The sequence below is a fragment of the Aricia agestis genome, chromosome Z (genome assembly GCF_905147365.1).
Source record: "Aricia agestis chromosome Z, ilAriAges1.1, whole genome shotgun sequence".
Classification (NCBI taxonomy): domain Eukaryota; kingdom Metazoa; phylum Arthropoda; class Insecta; order Lepidoptera; family Lycaenidae; genus Aricia; species Aricia agestis.
In genome coordinates, this window is record NC_056428.1 from 21,124,607 (window position 1) to 21,143,731 (window position 19,125).

Here is a 19,125-nt window from a genome sequence, read left to right on the forward strand (position 1 = left end):
AGCATAGTAAAAGGAGGGGAAGTAAGTTACCTTCATACAAAGGCACCGCGCGGCTTGTATGTGTGCGCCATAGTATCAATGCGTCGCCACGTACGGCACACAACAAAATCTCGGCCAGTTTTACCAGGCTGGTACCGCCGACCCAACCCAACACCCATCAAAGAGTCGATGTCTCAAAGCGAAAGCTCTCTAGGGCTTTATTTAAAGTAAAAAGATAAATTGAATCACCTTCTTAAAATCGTCGTAAAGTTTCCTATAAAAATGGAAGTAGCTTTTTATTATTTATATAATACATTGAACCTCCTGAAAGTCGGTTTAAAAATATTGGACCTAGTGCAAAATTTGAATAAAGTCACGGTAAAGCTTTTTACGGAATACCATACTGATTCGTCAAATTCTGTCAACTCTGATGGACGAAACAATATTGATGAAGCTTTTAACTATACATATGCGACAGGTAAATTGAGATGTACTATCTAAACCACACAATTGGAAAAGGCTAGTCACAAAATGTATTTACTTTAAGTCTTAAACATATTTTATGTTTAATATGTGTTTTTTTTATATGAAATTGCTTATAATAATAAGTAATAATTGCTATAAATAATGCTAAAATATAAAACAATTTAAGTCTTATTCGGGCCTAACGAAAAAAACAGTTTTGCATGGCTTAAGTAGATGTTCTTAGGTCAATTAGGATATCTGTGTATATAAAATAAATTATGAATTGGTGAAACTGAAAATAATTATGTTTTTACGGGTGGGAAATTATTTCCCTTTGCCTGTTCATGATCAACCAAAGTGGGAAATTATTTACCTTTGCCCGATTATGTCTATAAAATTAAAATAAATAGAATACCCAATTTTTTAAAGTTATTTATTAAAAAAAACATTAATCAGACATTTACATAGTTTACACCATTTTACACAGACACATTTTTACCGACTTCCAAAAAGGAGGAGGTTATACGTTCGGTTGTATGTATCTTTTTTTTTTTGTATGTTCAACGATAACTCAGCCGTTTGTAATCCAATTTTCAAAATTCTTTTTGTATTGTATAGGATTCGGATTTGGTACCATGTTCACAAAAGTGGTGATCTGATGATGATATCCTGGAGGAATCGAGGGGACTCCTTGAAATTTGTATGGAAACATATAGTGATTTCAATTTTTTCTGAAGCATTCGAGGTAAATGCTACCAAAAAGTAAGACTTCGCACCAGGTTATACCCTAGATCCGAAGGTACTCAACAGAACTTTTGAATCCTTATAGATAAAGATTCGGGGATTTCGGCGTTATGTTTAAACAACTGAATCATCATCATCACAATCATAATTATGCCATGGGTCATCACATTATGACCCAATTATTGATGCTTTTCGTGATATTTTGCATGGAAGCGATAATTTTGATGATTATTTCGCTGTAGGCTATAATCTTGATTTTGTATAATAATTACGAAAGTGGTGAGCTGATGATGGGATCTATGAGCAATCGAGGGAAATCCTTTTTATCAAAAGACTCATAGTGGTTAAAATGTTGTTTCTAGTAACTTAAACATATGTTACGAATAAGAGAAATTTCATACGAAGGTGTCTCTTGGTCCAAAGGCACTGAACAAAACTCCTAAACCTTTGTAGATAAATGTGCTTAAATTGCAGCATCGCTTAGATAACTGCAAGCATTTACCACAATTTCGCTTACAGTAACATAATGTGAATAGTTAACATTCGTAGTGGTTATTTACGCATAAAGCCTTATCTTGTAGATAACTAAAAAGAGTGAAATTATTATTTTTAACAAAAAATTAAAACCGACTTCCAAGGTAAAAACAATAATAATATGAACTAAAAAGTATTAAATAACTCTTACTCTATAATAGTGCCTTTTTCAGAATTCGTCTAAATCTCAACTATTTCTGTACATACAACAGTCTTCATTACTTTGAAGTCGGTACCAGTCCCAAAAGCTTCAGATATTCTGACATTGACTGAACTCACGATAAAATTAGCCGGTACCGACTTCAAAGTAATGAAGACTGTTGTATGTACAGAAATAGTTGAGATTTAGTTTTAGTTTTTTAGTTATTTAATGAAATAAGGGGGCAAACGAGCAAACGGTCACCTGATGGACAGCAACTTCCGTCGCCCATGGACACTCGCAGCATCAGAAGAGCTGCAGGTGCGTTGCTGGCCTTTTAAGAGGGAATAGGGGAGGGTAGGGATAGGAAGGGAATAGGGGACGGTAGGGAAGGGAATAGGGTAGGGGATTGGGCCTCCGGTAAACTCACTCACTCGGCGAAACACAGCGCAAGCGCTGTTTCACGCCAGTTTTCTGTGAGAACGTGGTATTTCTCCGGTCGAGTCGGCCCATTCGTGCCGAAGCATGGCTCTCCCACGTATATGAAACTAGGCCAGTTACACAGGGGTAATTTTATAGTGCCCAAGTGTGTGCGCAATACACAAGAGCACGTTACGCAGAAGTAGTTTTACAGTGCCCAAGTGTGTGCGCATACACAAGAGCACTCTGGTTTCAATGAAACTAGGCCAGTTACGCAGGAGTAATTTTATAGTGCCCAAGTGTGTGCGCAATACACAAGAGCACTCTGGTTTTAATGAAACCAGGCCAGTTAAGCAGGAGTAATTTTATAGTGCCCAAGTGTGTGCGCAATACACAAGAGCACTATTCCTTACTCTCATAACCAATGGAGCGCTGGCGAGGGTGCAGGACCGACTCGACCGCTCGACCGAAAACAGGACCGCGTAAAGAAAAACCGAGCGTTTTCGGTCTTTGAGCGTAACATATTACATATACAATAATTAAGTATGGTAGCAAGATCAACATTATAAAGACAAAATGTTTGCAAAAGATATTGTAACAAAAACAATTAATTAGATATAATATGCAGAAAGTAAAGTGGCACCTACCTACATCCAAAGTTTTCCTTCAAACGACATGCCCAGCTTAAACTTCTTCGTGTTACATTTCTACCATGTCGATGGAAACTTGTTTATTAATTATATTAAAGTAGACTAGCTTTTGCCCGCGACTTCTACCGCGTCATAATAACAAAGTGATTTTTTTTCCGTTTTGTCCACATTTTCCTCTGCTTCCTTACTCGTACAGTGGTCAGTGCAACATGATGTTATATAGCTTAAGGTGGCGACTAACTTATTTCTTTTTATACTTGACCATAAGCCTCGAATTGTTTCATTTTCTAAATATACAGGTTGTAACAAAAATAAGTGATAATACTTTAGGGTGTGTACGTGTTCCTTGTAGAGAGTTCACTGTGAAAGTAGCAGCGCTGAAAGACCATTTTTTTTCACTTTTGTATGGAGAAACTCGTGACGCTCGGGCCTTTGCCCATACAAAAGTGAAAAAAAATTTTCGTCTTTCAGCGCTGTTACTTTCACAGTGAACTCTCTACAAGGAACACGTACACACCCTAAAGTATTATCACTTATTTTTGTTACACACTGTAGATATTACATTACATTTCCAAAAATTCGATCTGAGCAAAATCACGATATCTTAAAATTTTTAATTTTCACGAATTCTTCGTTTATTGCTATAATAACCGTGCATTGAAATAAGATAATATTTTAACACATTGTATAATATTCTATCATTGAGAAACCGACCTAGCGGATGTATAAAATGTTGTACCGGTGGTAGGCATCATGTAGGACTTTCTGAAAACATTTATTTTAAATTTATTCAGAAATAAAACAATTTTGATTTGATTGATTTGATTTGATTTGTATATTTATATCGAGTTATTGAGAAAAAACTAATTTGGCGATGAATCCGCGTCGCCCTTTTTCAACTGGCACATAAAAGACGGGCTTGAATGTGAAGAGAGAACTACGATATTAGATTTTTTGGGCTAGTCGCCCTCTTAAGAGCGTTTACGCTTAATGTCAAGTTTCCATACAAACGAAATTTAAGAAAACCTCTGTTAGGTATCGAGATTTTATGTACAAATACTCTATAAATCGTATTTTTTTCTCTACTATAACTATAACATAGACAGTGAAATTTCCTATAAAAATAAGTAATCAACATTTTTATAAAGATAAGACGTGGTTGATGATTTTTTCAAGTTTCAAAAGTACAGTTTGAGCGTGAACGGCATAAAATATGCTCTTAAGGCCCAGTAGTCACTAAAATAAGCATGTCGATGTCTGTCAGTACGAATATCGACGTTAAGGACATTAAAATAACATTCATATCAGCGCGCCTTGTACAGTGGCTGTTACGCGCTCGCCGCGTGCCTTGATAATAGAAAATAGGAGTAAAAACCTTTTGTTTTTAGTATTACACAAATCAAATATATCAAATCGTTTACGTTAGGTTACGACACATGTACTACATTTCTTGTTTTTTCTAAGAAAGTGTGTAATTTAGCCATAAAATGATTTAATTATGAAAAACAGCGTTATAAGAGTCATCTTTGAGATTTTTTTCTAACGAGCAGAATTTTTTAAATTGTGTACTGATATACCTTTGCGTATAGGAAATTTTCTCAATTTTAAAACGGTACTTATTTGATACTTAAATAATGACATTTCTTTACTAAAAACGTGTTTTAAAAAACCCATTTTACGTAGTTGCAATAACCACAGCGCCTTAAAGCCTTCCCCTATAAATTGACTATCCGACACAAAAATAACTTTTTAATTCGAACCATTACTTCCTTCGAGTAACGCATTCAAACAACTTTTTAGCTTCTAATAAGAATAGACGTTCAGCGCGGTTTCGGATTCACGTAATTGTACATTTTACCGCAAAAAGTAGCCTATATCCCTCCCCGTAAGTCTACTATATCTGTGCCAAATTACATTTAAATCGGTCCAGTAGTTCGTGAGGGGAGCACAAACAAACTCCTTAGCTTCATAAGGTGTTTCGTTGCAATCTCAATTTGCATTATGTGGGCGTTTGCACGAGTCGTTACAATGTACGAATCGATTCTATAGTCTAGTCGATGCAGCGTGCATCACTAGTTTAGTGTTAGTGCGCGCACGAGTCCGCACGCGCGCTATGAACAGTCATGGACGACTGGTGGTTACTAGAACGCGAATACAACGCGTACGACTACCCTTATCCTTGCTACCCGGATAAGGAAGTCCAACCTGTGCCTGCGCAGTTCGATCCGCAGTTCAATCCGGCGCCGGCGCTGACTCTCCTCCTCTCGCCCAACCAACCAGAGAACGCACCGAAATGGTACGTATTACGATTGTGTAATTTAAAATGCACCGTCTATGTTTATATGTCCGTGACATTGTTTATGCCGAGCGCTGCGCTACAAATTATTATAATTATATTTTGTTGCACAATTAGATATACCGTACTGACGATATGTTTATCTGCGACATATTATATTGCTGTTTGCATGTACGCAACAACGTGTTTTATATGACACAGCAAAATGTATTAGCGACTTGGTACTTAGGAAGTTTATATATTCTTATATATTTATATATTTTAAGGTTATAAATTCGAGTCTTTGAATCTCGAAGAAGGATAAGATAGTATTTATTTCGAAAAAATGTAACTCCTACATTCTAGTTAGTTCCTAGTTCCTATACTTACGCGATAATGCCTAATAATTGATAGAATTGCTGTGCGAACCGTTGTATTATCTATTAACTTTTCAGAACTCGTCTGAAAATATAGACAAGTTAAAAATTATTAAATGAATAAACTAAAATATTGAAATTTCTTATTTATTTTAGCGATATGTAGAGTAAATTGCGCTGCAAAAAATTGCTTATTAGTAGATAAGTATAATGTTTCCACTTATTTTTCCTCTAGTTGGTGTATAATCAATAGTTTTATGTATGTTTTATGCATATACCTTGTAGGTACAAAGCGTCATGAACTAGATACACTTCTATAAGCTGTAGGTCTCTAGTCTCTATGCTTGCTATAATGTACATGGGTACTGGAATGCACGAGAGTGCTATTTAGTGCAATCCAGTGCATTCCAGTCAACGTTGCCAGATTTTTTTGTGTCAAGTCGGGAATTTGGACCTTTTTGAGTGAAAATAGCGGGATTCTTCCGTCTAAAGCGGGACATAGTAAAATAATGTACTTACTCGTATAAAATCAAAAGTTTTCGATTTTTTATATTTTTATTTAACTTAAATTTACGTTTAAAGGTACAATATATAGCAAAAGTAGCCTTAGAAAATCCACCCCTCTATCCTCCACAGTCCACACTCTTATCGTCCGGTCCCCGAGTTATCCCCGAAAAGCGGGACTGAGTCTGTCCAGCGCGGTACATTTAATTATCGGGACGTCCGCGTCCCCCCAAAATAGGGACGTCTGGCAACGCTGATTCCAGTATACCCGTTTATATTATACGGCGCTGGATTGGATTAATGTATTATGTAAACCCGTTATTAAGATGATCATCGAATGATCTTAAAATGCATTTTTATATTGACGACATAAGATTTAAAATATTTATAAATTATATTATAAGATACGAATTGTTTAATTTTGTGGAAATAAAAAAAATCCACTTTAAATTTTATAGGTATCACTGTCGAGAGTTGACAATAATTCTTTTTAACCCCCGACGAAAAATAATCTCCACAGTTTGCTGGCACACACACAATTGGCTTGTGTCAATAATTCAATGTACCTAAGCTGTGATCGGTCTGATGGGTTTGACTTAACGTGACCAAATCACTTAGGTCCGCCATCTGCCTAGGAATTAACTTCTCTGATAGTACATAAATTGTTTCTAATGTCACCTAATGTCATCAGGCCAGCGTGGAGACAATTCATTTATTTTTTGGGGGTCCGTCCAAAAGTCACTTCCTAAAAGGGTTCCGTCCTCTTCTTCTTTTAAATATCAATTATTTTCAACGCACAGCCCACAGGCCACAGTCACAATAAGAGTTTCCGGGATTCGGGAATTCAATTTTCCTGCCTTTGAGCGGCCTCATCCTAAAGGGACGTTTTTTTAAAATAAGTGATATTTCATCGTAGTCAAAGGCTGCTGTTTAATTTGACAGTTAAAGTAAGGGTCAATTCAGACCGCAACGCGACGCGTAAATGTATTTCTTAATTTGTACTGAATTGATAGATTTCAGTTGCGACGTCTTTTAGGGTTCATTCAGACCGCAACGTCGCGACGCGTAGATGCATTTCTAAATGATAATGGGCAAAAATGTATGGGCTCTGGTATAGGGCTCAACAAGAATTGATTGTATATTTTTTAGATATACCCATGTACCATCGATGAAGTTGATTCCTATGCAATTGACAGACCAACGTTATTTGGTCGAATATGTCAATTCAATGTTAATTGCGATCTGTCAGCTGGGTTTGACGAAACGCAACCAAACTACTTAGGTACCCGATTTGCATATGAATCAACTTCTCTGATAGTACATTAATGACCAAAAGGGCGCTGGTCAAGATTCGTTGTACTTTTTCAGTAAAGCCACGTTAAAAGTGACATCAGCGATTGTATAATTTCATGCGATAACATCACGTTATAATATAGTCTATAACATGATCATTTTTAGGGTTCCGTTATAGTCAAAAACATATTTATTATAGTTTCGGTCTGTCCGTCCGTCTGTTCATCTGTCTGTCTGTCTGTCTGTCCATCTGCCTGTCCTTCTGTCTGTCCGTATGTCTGTCCACGGTTTTGCTCAGAGACTATAGGACCTACAAAGATGTCATTCGGCATGAATGCACATAATATGAATGCCGACAAATATGTTTTATAAAACCTTAAAAATATATAATATATTTTATAGTACCTCCCGTACACATCAAGCGGGACCTCCGTGTGGGATGTCGTTGGATAGTTTTTTTTAAATAACTAATAGGAGTATTCATAGATCATTTTCCGATTTGTGAAATATTAAGTTTTAAAGTGGAAAAAATCGTTAGAGTCCAGTGTTCCCTACGTCTACCAGTTAAACTGTTGTTTCTGGAAATGTGAAAAAATTCAAGGGAGTAGGAAATATGCTGAATTTAAATGGAAAACTCTCACGGCTAGGAAGACTTCATAAGTTTTTGAGTACAGTATGTAATAGTCGATCAACTACATAAATGTATACGGCGAAGTAAAAAGGAACTTTTCGTTCAAATTCCGTTGAACGTAACTGAGATGATGTTGTTATTAGTGTAAAACATCAAAAACTAGCGGTACTACGGAACCCTATATTGAGCGTGGCCCGATACCCACTTGGCCGGTTTTAAACTAGTGGTTAAGCTATGTTGTGAATTGACATACACAGACAATGTAATCGAACGACTGACCGATTGAAAGAGAGAGCGAAAATCGCCCGCGCATCGTTACCTGATCCGCCGTCCAAGGGTGAGCGGTATGAGGGAGGGGTTAACTACTGTGAGCGTAAATCTAGGGTGTACAGTCTAAGACAAGACATTCGTTACCTTTCTAAACGTAAAAAAATCTTACCACATAGACGATAAAAACAACTTCATTGTTGCCGGCCTTGTACATTGACTGTACATTATTTCGTAATGCACAAATGTTAGGGGCTGGGCGCCATATAACTTTTTTACCTACTCACTAAGAGCTATCTAATGGCGGCTCTCGACATAGGCGAACGCGTTGGCCAACGCGTCTGCAGACGCGTTGGTCCAATGTGTAGAACGGGCGTTCGCGCGTTGGCCGTAGGTATTTAGACGTTGGCCAACGCGCGAACGCCCGTTCTACACATTGGGCCAACGCGTCTGCAGACGCGTTGGCCAACGCGTTCGCCTATGTCGAGAGCCGCCATTATGGTGTATAGTTTATCTTGGTTGAGACTATATACCAAAATGTCCATCATACGTCATATGGATTTGACAGATTCGCAAGACTTCTCACGCAATTGAAATCTGTCAAATTCATACAAATTTATGCCGCACCGCGCCTCGCCTCGTCGCGTTACGGTCCGAATTGACCCTAAATCTGTCTACACACCTCATCCCGACGGCCCGATGCGACGAACGACGAAGTCGGTGGGTTAGTGCCGGCGGTAAGCCCTGCGGCTTCCGAATGTAGCGATTCGGATAACTTGGCCGGCGGCATGACAGTCGCGCTGTTTTGGGTCCGTTATTGTTTTGAACGAAAGAGTTCTTTTAGTTTTGTCACTTTTTCGTCAAGTCCCATTCTATATTGTTTATAATAAAACACTATCACGCGTTCTCTCCCTGGCACACTCAAGGCTAAATGAGCCGGCAACGCACCTGCATTCTAATGTTGCGAGTGTCCATGGGCGACGACGGTAGTCACTTTCCATTAGGTGACCCGTTTGCTCGTTTGCCCCCTTATTTTATAAAAAAAATAGCATATAATAATATTATAGCTGTCTACACACCAAACTCCACAGCCACTGGCCTGGCGGCACGAATCCGGCGAAAGTCGAAACTAATAGGGCCGCGGCGCTTTTTCCGGCGGGTTAGTGCCGCGGTGTGTAGACAGCTTAAAACACCCAATAGCTATGTCCACACTATGCAATTTTATCTTCAATTTTCGTCATCATTTTTTTATTCAACTTTCGTTTGGCATATTCAATAATTGAATGCGTCAAAATCCACCCGCGTTGGAAAGAAAAGCGTCATAGCGTCGCGGGCATACCTCACGTGCGATGTTGACTGCGCTATAACGCATGCCCTTGATGAACAAAAAAAGGCACAGTGTGGACAAAGCAAATTAATATTACTTATTTATTTATTGGTGGTTTAAAAGTTAATGCTACCGAAAAGCATATTATTAGCATTCCTAGTATTTTCAAACAAAAATCTAGGTTGCCAATAATAAGATGACTGATAAGTGATAACAATAGGTTTGTTTGCCCTTAACAACTCATTCTGAAAAATAATCACTTTAACTTATAAACCTTAAGTTGTACCTATAATATATTTACTATCGGTCTAGTCCTTTCATGTTTACCTTAATAATTTAATGAACTGCCAAAGCATCTTGTTAGCTGGCTAATACTTAATCTGAATGGCTAAACGACTAATTAGGAATATTATATGACATCGGATTATATAGAAGCAGCTTTACGTGGTCAAAGCAAATATTTGTGAACCGGATTAAGTCATGCGGATTAGAAGTATTATATTTCAGGTAAGCTCAAATGCCACTCTGCCTTTTCTCCTGGGTGAGAGAGTTTCACTCTTACGGTTGAAAGACTGGGTGACTACTGACTAATATTCACAAAATTCTCAGTGTGATTTAAGGACACTATCACATTTTTTTCACAAATATCAGCGATTTTCAAGTACCAATTTAAAGAATTAGGAGTCACACTGCGAGGATATATTGGCTTCAAAGATAATATATTCATCTCCACGTCTACACCATACAAATTTTATAGATGCATACAAAATTTTCACATAAATACGTTTTAACCATCACAATAATCGCAAAAGATAAAAAATGGAGTTTGATTAGGTACAATTATAGCTAAATACACTGAACTAAGGAAAATAAATATACAAAAAAATGTTTGCTTAATTAGTCCCTTAAACGAATAGCTAAATATTTTATATAAATAACTAATATTTTTAAAATCCGCTAGAACAGTCCCTCGGTAATTATAATTTTATATTATTTACTAGCTAAAAGCCGAGCTTTGTGTGGGCTCGCGTCATCACACCTTGACTGACTGGTGATAACACATCTACATATTTAAAACAAAAATTACTAGGTATGTTAAAGTACAAATCAATAGGAGTGATAGCTTTTCCGTAAAGTGTTCCACAAAATGTTTAGGTTGTGGGATATCTAATCGCCGCGCCCCCTCAAAAGCCTGGCAACGCACCTGCGGCTATTATGATGTTGTGACTTGGGAGGTCCATTGGCGACGGTTATTGTTTTCCTTGATATGACCCGTTCGCTCGTTTACCCCCGTTTTGATATAAAAAATGCCTAGTAAATGTTGATGATATGCGTTTGTAAAAACAGTATACAAAATTTTGTGATGCGTGTTTATGTGAGAGAGCTATTGACGAATTCCGAATTCTACATCTTTCCACACAATTCACGCCCACCATCAGCTCTTTGACGAATTCCGAATTCTACATCTTTCCACACAATTCACGCTCACCATCAGCTCTTTGCAGAATTCTACATCTTTCCACACAATTCACGCCTACCATATTCTTGACGAATTTAAGAGGAGTCCACACCGCCCTTTTTCCCAAACAAACGTTGTCCCCTGTTTCCTCCCTGGATAATGCTAGTATAGTTATAATTTTTTTCCTGAATATCTACGGCCACTAATACAATGTCCCTATGTTTTCTTTTTTTTATAATTTAATTATTAAATAAGATATAAACGTTCAAAAACCCAAAAAAAATGGCCAGATTTTCCGCTGTGTTCAAACATCCAGAAAATAGATTTTACGAAAAAAAGTAAAACATAGGAACACTGCTCAAGCCTTTCTTTAATCTTTAATGAAAAAAGTACTTAAATCGTTTAAGTTTTGGAGAAGGAATCAGGGGACAACGAATCGTTGATTTTCTGCAGTTGTCTCTATCACGTTCTGCGGTATAGGCTTGAGGTAAGGGAGACAGCTATAGATATTACACGTACTTTTTTTTCATTTCTCTAGCCTCTGGTGTATCCTCTTAACAACTCTTTACACAAATTACGCCCACCCTACGAATAATAAAAACTAAGGAAGAGTTTAACTGTGTCAAAAAATTTGCCCACGAGTCTACTGAGGGTGGGTTGCACCAGAGGCGTGGTTAAAGTTAAAGTTATGGTCAAAGTAATGGCATAGTTATAGTTAAGGCTAACTTTAACTTTAACCTTAACTTTGACCACAGAATTTGACAGATGATAGCTGGTCCGACAAGGCTTGAAATGAACGTGGGCGGGGGCGCTGCTGGTAGAGGAGAACTGTCAATAATCGGCCAAGTGCAAGTCGGACTCGCGCATGAAGGGTTCCGCACCGTTATAGAGCGAAAGTAGACAAAAAATTGTGTTTTTTGTATGGGAGCCCACCTTAAATGTTTACTTTATTTTAATTTTATTATTAATTATTAAAGTACAAATATAATTAAGGATTTTGTGAAAATGTCAAGTGCCAAGCTGTTACCATTATTGATTACGAGCTAAAATGTCCAAATCACGTTTCTTGTATGGGAGCCCCCCTTAAATATTAACTTTATTTTATTTTTAGTATTTGTTGTTATAGCCGCAATAGATATGCATAATCTGTGAAAATTTAAGAAGTCTAGCTATAGCCGTTCTTGAGTTACAGCCCGGAGACAGACAGACAGACAGACAGACAGACAGACAGACAGACAGACGGACAGACGGACCGACAACGAAGTCTTAGTAAAAGGGTCCCGTTTTTACCCTTTGGGTACGGTACCCTAAAAATGGCGTTTTTATATGATGACAGCGTTAGTTCCTTTTTTCGCCACGTTCATTCAAAGCCTTGTCGAGCTCAAGGTTAAGGTTAAATATGGCGTCCATTTTTGACTTTAACCAAAGATTTGATATTTTGCATTGTAGTTATGCAAGGACGACCTCTGTGGCTCAGTGGTGAGCGCGTTGGTAGCTCAAGCCGGGGGTCGCGGGTTCGAATCCCGCCGACGGAACAAAAAGTTTTCAATGTTCCCGGGTCTGGATGTGTATTAAATATGTGTATGATATAATAAAATCTTAAATATATGCATAGTATAAAAGTATTAAATATATTTCCGTAGTCTGGTACCTGTAACACAAGTCCTTTATGTACTTAGCACGGGACCAGACTGACGTGGTGTGAAGCGTCCACAGTTATTATTATTATAGTTAAAGTTATAGTTCAAGTAAGTTAGTGCAACCAAATGTGACCCGAACACATGCATTATGCATACTTTATGCATGTATTCGGTACACAATTTTGTGTGAATAAAGAAATGACAATTAATGTCAACGGCTTAATTTCCTTTTGAGTGGTGTTTCGTTGCTATTGCCATGTTTTAGTGTGCGAAAAGTAGCCAAATTCAAAACGGGTAAGTATGGGAGGCAGTTTTCTTAGTTTTTATTTTTCGTAGCGCCCACCATACTTTTAGATATCTTTGTAGAATTCTACAACTTTTCACACGATTCTCGTAAATATTATTTTTTTTTTTTCAATTTTTGCTTAACGTTTTATCTCTCTAATCATATTATTATATTAATTAAAAATAACCACGCATCACAAAATTTTGTATTTTGTTTCCACAAACACAAAGAAAAGAAATGCGAAAACTTAAAAAAAATAATATTAATTAATTAAAAAAGTTTGATGCGCTGCTGCGCACACTACCTTGAGTTTTATGATTTTGTTATCTCTGTCATAGGTTAACAACTCATTAGAGATAACACTAGATATAACATAAAATTAAATTGACAATATAATAATATAAATTTAGAACATTTTATCTTTACATAACACCAATACACAAAAAGTTTTAAAACAAAAATAAAATGACGACATTATTAATTATTATATGTAGCGGCAGTTAGCATATTTTTGTATATTCATAGTGGAACTGATAAAAAGTTCAGTTTTCGCTCTACAGATAACAACATCTCTTGACTTCACTAATAGAAGACGTATCACGACTTAATTTTTTAGAGCCATGAAGCTTCTTATTATTATAATTGTGGTACTCAAAGTAGTCGATGGTGTTATCCAAATTGATGTAAATCTTGATGAAAATCGAAGAATTAATATAAATTACCTAGGCTACGATAAACAAATAATAACTCAAAAATATATAGACGTTTTCGGGCTCAGCGAAGAAACAGTGAAAAGTGCTGTGGAGGAACTATATGGTGAATATCCGAAAGAAGTGTATTTAAAAAATCCGACATCACGGCTCGGTGAGAATGAAAAGCAAAATTTCGATGAAGTTTCAACAATAGTTAGAGTAAAATCCACGAAAATAAAAAGCGATCAACAAAAAACTATTCATCTCCTAGCAAAAAACTTCAAAAATTCGTCAACACAAAAAATTAAGGTGAACGCAGCTATGACTCAGACCGTAGAGAACAGCGTCTCAATTTCGTGGGTGAATACGACAGTGTCGGAGACGACGAGCCAAGATGGCGGATTCAGTGTAGAGTTTAGCGTCCTAGGAATACCGCTCGGCATATCTTTTGGGGAAAAAAAGGAGACACATAACACTAGTACTTCGGTGCTTGCCCGGGAGATTTCTGAAAAGACAACTTTGGGATCATCGACCGGAGTGGAAATCGAGTTGGAACCGGGAAGAGCGGTGACGGCGGTGCTGTCGGCGAGCAAACGAGCCTTCGAAGTGGAGATTGAGTACGAAAGGACATTGACTGGTACGCTGTTTGCCGACTTCGGCTGGTCGACGAGTTCCGCCCTACCAGTTGACCACGTCCAGGAATTCGTGGGGTTGATAAAAAGTGTAACACACCGCCAAACATTGACGGGTGGCGTGTACTACGACGAGTCCATGAAGGTCTACGACAGAAAAACTGGTTTACTCGTACTACATTAAATAAATAAATACTTAAATGTTCATTTCAGATTACTCAGATCTACTTATATCATTATTAGTAAAAACGTATTCTATTATGAAAAGAGATTTAGTCCTATTTGGGCATACACACACATAGAGGGCTTTACTAATAAACGTTGTATAAGCTTTGAATAGTTATACAGTGTTTTGTTCCTGTCACACGAGTGCCATTTTTGATTTGATTGAAGAAGACAAAACACTGTATAACTATTTAAAGCTTATACAGCGTTTATTAGTAAGGGGGAGAGCCTGCGATTTCGCATCGCATCGCAAGTATCTGCGACATAATAAAAACTATTCATAATAAAAATGACATTACGATGCGATGCGAATTCGCAGTTTTGTGTGGGAATCCTAAATCAGAGTCGATCAGAGGACAATCCCCGCTGTCGTACCGAAAATGGTGAAAAAATTGGGAAAATTATTCGTGTTTGTTAAATTGTGTTGACGCAGACGATGTCGCGAGCAACATGGGTCCTTCCCGATTCATACCACTTATTTTTCATACCGCGGTATGAAACAGCGAAGTACTGTTTTTGAATTGCCTGTTTCATACCGGCGTCCGAAACAGCGAAGACCTTTTTTGAATTAGTCGATTCGTACCGCAGCGTAAATTTTAGTATAGTCAAGCTCAAAATATCTATAAATAAATAACTAAGCGTTTGTTCTGCCACAATTAAATGTTACACATAATATGACTTAATATACAGAACTGATATCAACAAGAATAAAATTAAAAGTTAACCTATTTTACCTATTCTACAGCTAATTCATACATAAAAACTATCAAAGGAAAACAAAAAAGAAAAAAAAAAACAATGTATTAAGCACAATTAGAGCACGGCAGTGTAACACCCAAGTGTGCAGAAACGGAGACCACTCAGGTTAAGACGACCCAACAGTCGTCCCTGATCTTCCGTGGACCCCTAATTTTCAGGCAGAGGACAAACATACGGAAGCTGTATTATAACATATTAGAAGTTGTATTATATTTCGTAAGTCGTGACGTAAGTCTTACGACCAAACTAAACTAGCACTGTTTTTAATTTTGGCTCCTTAAAATCAATAGGGGTGTATTTAGGAATTATATTTATTTTACAGATGTATATTTGTTACACCTAAAAATATATAAAAAACTCTCTTATTTAAATAAAAAAAAAAACACTTATTTAATTTCGTTTTCAAATTTCCCGCTAAACGCTAAAGTTCATGATAGACTATAGAGTCGCTATGAAAAACAACAAAAATCTTTGTATGGGTTTGACATCGAAATGTCACTGTCACACACAATGTTTTGGAGATCGTGACGTTACACTCTGTGATGACTGTTTGCGATCACGTGATATTACGGATTAAATATATTTTACTTTTTTAAAATATAATAAAAAATATTATAAAATTATTGAGTAAAAATATGCCATTTTCGGTAATTCTATAATATAAACTCTCAAAAAACAATAATTTGTATTATATTTCGTTTACTGTCTTCACCCCTATTTTTATAAAATATACAAGTAAGGTGAATAGTACACAAAAATATTTTTTTATTTCTTCTTGTAACCACTTTTCTATACGCCAGTATAAATAAGTGATAAGACTAAAAATATTTAATAAAATTCGTGGTACGAATCCACCCATACCAAAAAAGAATTAGCCGTTTCATACCATTCCAAGCACCGCGGTATGAAACAGGCAATTCAAAAACAGTACTTCGCTGTTTCATACCGCGGTATAAAAAAATAAGTGGTATGAAACGGGAACGACCCGCAACATTTAGTATTAATTATTATCATAGTACTTATATCTCACAACCTTTACATTTTGTGGTACACTTTACGGAAAAACTATTGTTAGTCTATTGATTTGTGCTTTAACATAGTAATTCTTATTTATATTAATATGTAGATTGTTATCATCAGTCAGCCAAGGTGTGACGACGCGAGCCCTCACAAAGCTCGGCTTTTAGGCTTTAGCTAGTAATATATACCTTCATATTGAAACCTGGTATTTTCGTGGCTATCTCAAAAGCGTATCGATTTAAATTTTCCGCTAGAACTACTGACGATATGCGCGATGGAAGCGAAAAATCCAATAAACTCAACCGGATAGCGTCCATAAGAGGTTTTTGTTGTTTACGCTTTGTTCCTGGGCGTAGGATATTGTGTAGGATGGACTATTATGGTATCACCATTATTTTGTTATTTATTCAACACTACAATAATTTACAATATTTTTTACAATACTTTACTTTTCAATACTTTTATTTACTTTAAAAAATATATCCAAATCCAAGTGGTGAATCGAAGCACAAGACTTCATATAAAATTGTGTGTCTCACCATCCGTATTCGGTACCCGGACGGTATCTTGTGTGTAGATTTAACATTCCACCAGAAAACCAAGCTGCGCTATGTTTTTGATAACTAACAAAAAAAATCCACAGCCGAACATATAACCTCCTCGTTTTTTGGAAGTCAGTTAAAAATCGCTCCATTTCTCGCCTGACCTCTCAACGCAGCGATTCTATTGGATCATAAAAAAATCGGCCAAATGCGAGTTAGACTCGCGCACGAAGGGTTCCGTACCGCAATAAAGCAAAAAATAGGCTAAAAATTGTGTTTTTGTATGAGAACCCCCATTAAGAGGATACACCAGGGGCGAGAGAAATTGAAAATAGGTATTTGAAAATGTATTGCTGTCTCACCAATCTCAAGTCTCCCACCGCAGAGCGCGATAGAGACAACACGACAAAAGTTCTAATAAAAGAACAGAAAATCTTCGATTCGTTGTCCGCTGATTCCTTCTACAAAACTTAACCGATTTAAGTACTTTTTTCATTAAGAAATAAAGCAAGGCTTGAGCTGTGTTCCTATGTTTTATTTTTTTTGTACATTTTAGCCAGTTTTGTTTTCTGGGTGTTTGAACACAGAGGAAAATCTGGCCATTTTTTTGGGTTTTTGGACGTTCTTATCTTTTGTAATAATAAAATTATGAAAAAAAAGAAAACATAGGGACATGCTAATAGTGGCCATAGATATTCAGGAAAAAAATCATAACTCTACCGGCATTATCCAGGGAGGAAACAGGGGACAGCGTTTGTATGGAAAAACGGCGGTGTGGACTCATCTTATTTGTTTAAATTTTATTATTATTTATTAAAGTAAAAATACATCTGAGTATTTCGTGAATATTTCAAGTGCCTATGAGTTGCCGTTATTGATAACGAGCAAAAAATACTAAAAAAATCACGTTTGTTGTATGGGAGCCCCCTTAAATATTTAATTTATTTTGTTTTTAGTACTTTTTGTTATAGCGGCCACAGATATACACAATCTGTGAAAATTTCAGAAGTCTAGCGGTTCTTGAGCTATAGCCTGGAGACACACAGACAGACAGACGGACAGACATCAGACTCTATTACTAAAAATAGGGTCCCGTTTTTACCCTTTGGGTACGGAACCCTGAAAACACACAAAATTGTGTCACAGACATTTTTTTTGTTTTTATCCTGTCATACAATTTTGTAACAGAGTCCATGGTGTGAATTTCTGATTATAGATGGTAAAACAATAGGTAATTTAGCAATTACTATCATATTCTATACGTGTAAAAAATATAAACAAAAAGCAGAAGCAAAGAAATTAAGAAAAATTAACACGAAACAAAGTTTTCTCGCAGTCGACAACCATGACTCACTGCAATCCATAGACTTAATATGTATATGCTGCAATCCATACTTCCATTCTGCCGCGCAATTTGTAAACGCTGTAAAGAACATGTCAAAGGTTTCGAGAAAAACGCGGTCAAAGTTGAAATTTTATTTTTGGTTGCCTGCACTTTGTTACTCAACCATTAGTAAAAATATATATATGGGTTCAAAGAGCGAATTTAGAAGATGAATTGGATATTAGTTTTCTGCTTTTTGGTTAATTTTTGTGTGTAAAATATCAAAAAAACCGTTTCAGTTATGGCTTCGCTTAGTTTTCACTCGGTACTCAACTACTCATAAATGCAGTAAAAGTGTTTCTTACTGCATTTATGTGTAGTTTCCTGTACTTACGGCATTTAAATGAGATGATTCAATGTAATAAAAATCCTACACCATAATATATACGCCGTATTTTAACAGGTTACTGCATTTATGAGTAGGAACATGAACTGAAATAAATCTTCAATACTATTTACTGCACAGTAATATTACAATTATACTGCGTTTATCTTATGTCGATGCCGCTTTCACGTTGAACTTTACCAAATGAGTAATGAGTACAAATAATTTAAAGGACATAAGGAAAATAAATAATTACTTACTGGAATTTCTTAATTTAAGAAATCACAGACTCAATCAAATACGTAAAAACAAAACAAAACAATCTCTCTTCTCGAGATGTTAGGTATATATTATTGTACTTTGATCATCTTAATTTCCTAACAGTTTTTCTGAAATAGTCACAGCTTTAGCTACTACTACTATTTAAAAAAATAACGGACTTACTATTTTAAATCTAATCTATTTAAGTCTTACTATTTTTAACACATGTCTTTGCACTCTAGTGGCTGTAAAAATATAATAAAAAGCATTTATAGGTCTACCAGGATCTGATGTC

The 19,125-nt window shown here is 36.4% G+C and overlaps 1 protein-coding gene across 2 annotated transcripts in view; it reads left to right on the forward strand.

Annotated features, from left to right (window-relative positions):
- The first annotated feature begins 4,960 nt into the window (after nucleotides 1-4,960).
- LOC121738491 (aryl hydrocarbon receptor nuclear translocator-like protein 1) overlaps nucleotides 4,961-19,125 on the forward strand; it is a 158,082-nt gene continuing 143,917 nt past the window's right edge. The window contains exon 1 of one of the 2 annotated variants that reach the window (XM_042130572.1): nucleotides 4,961-5,227. In XM_042130572.1, the coding sequence (XP_041986506.1) occupies nucleotides 5,055-5,227 (173 nt within the window). In that variant the 5' untranslated portion in view covers nucleotides 4,961-5,054. The remainder of the gene's footprint in view (nucleotides 5,228-19,125) is intronic. The other variant, XM_042130571.1, reaches the window with a different exon arrangement.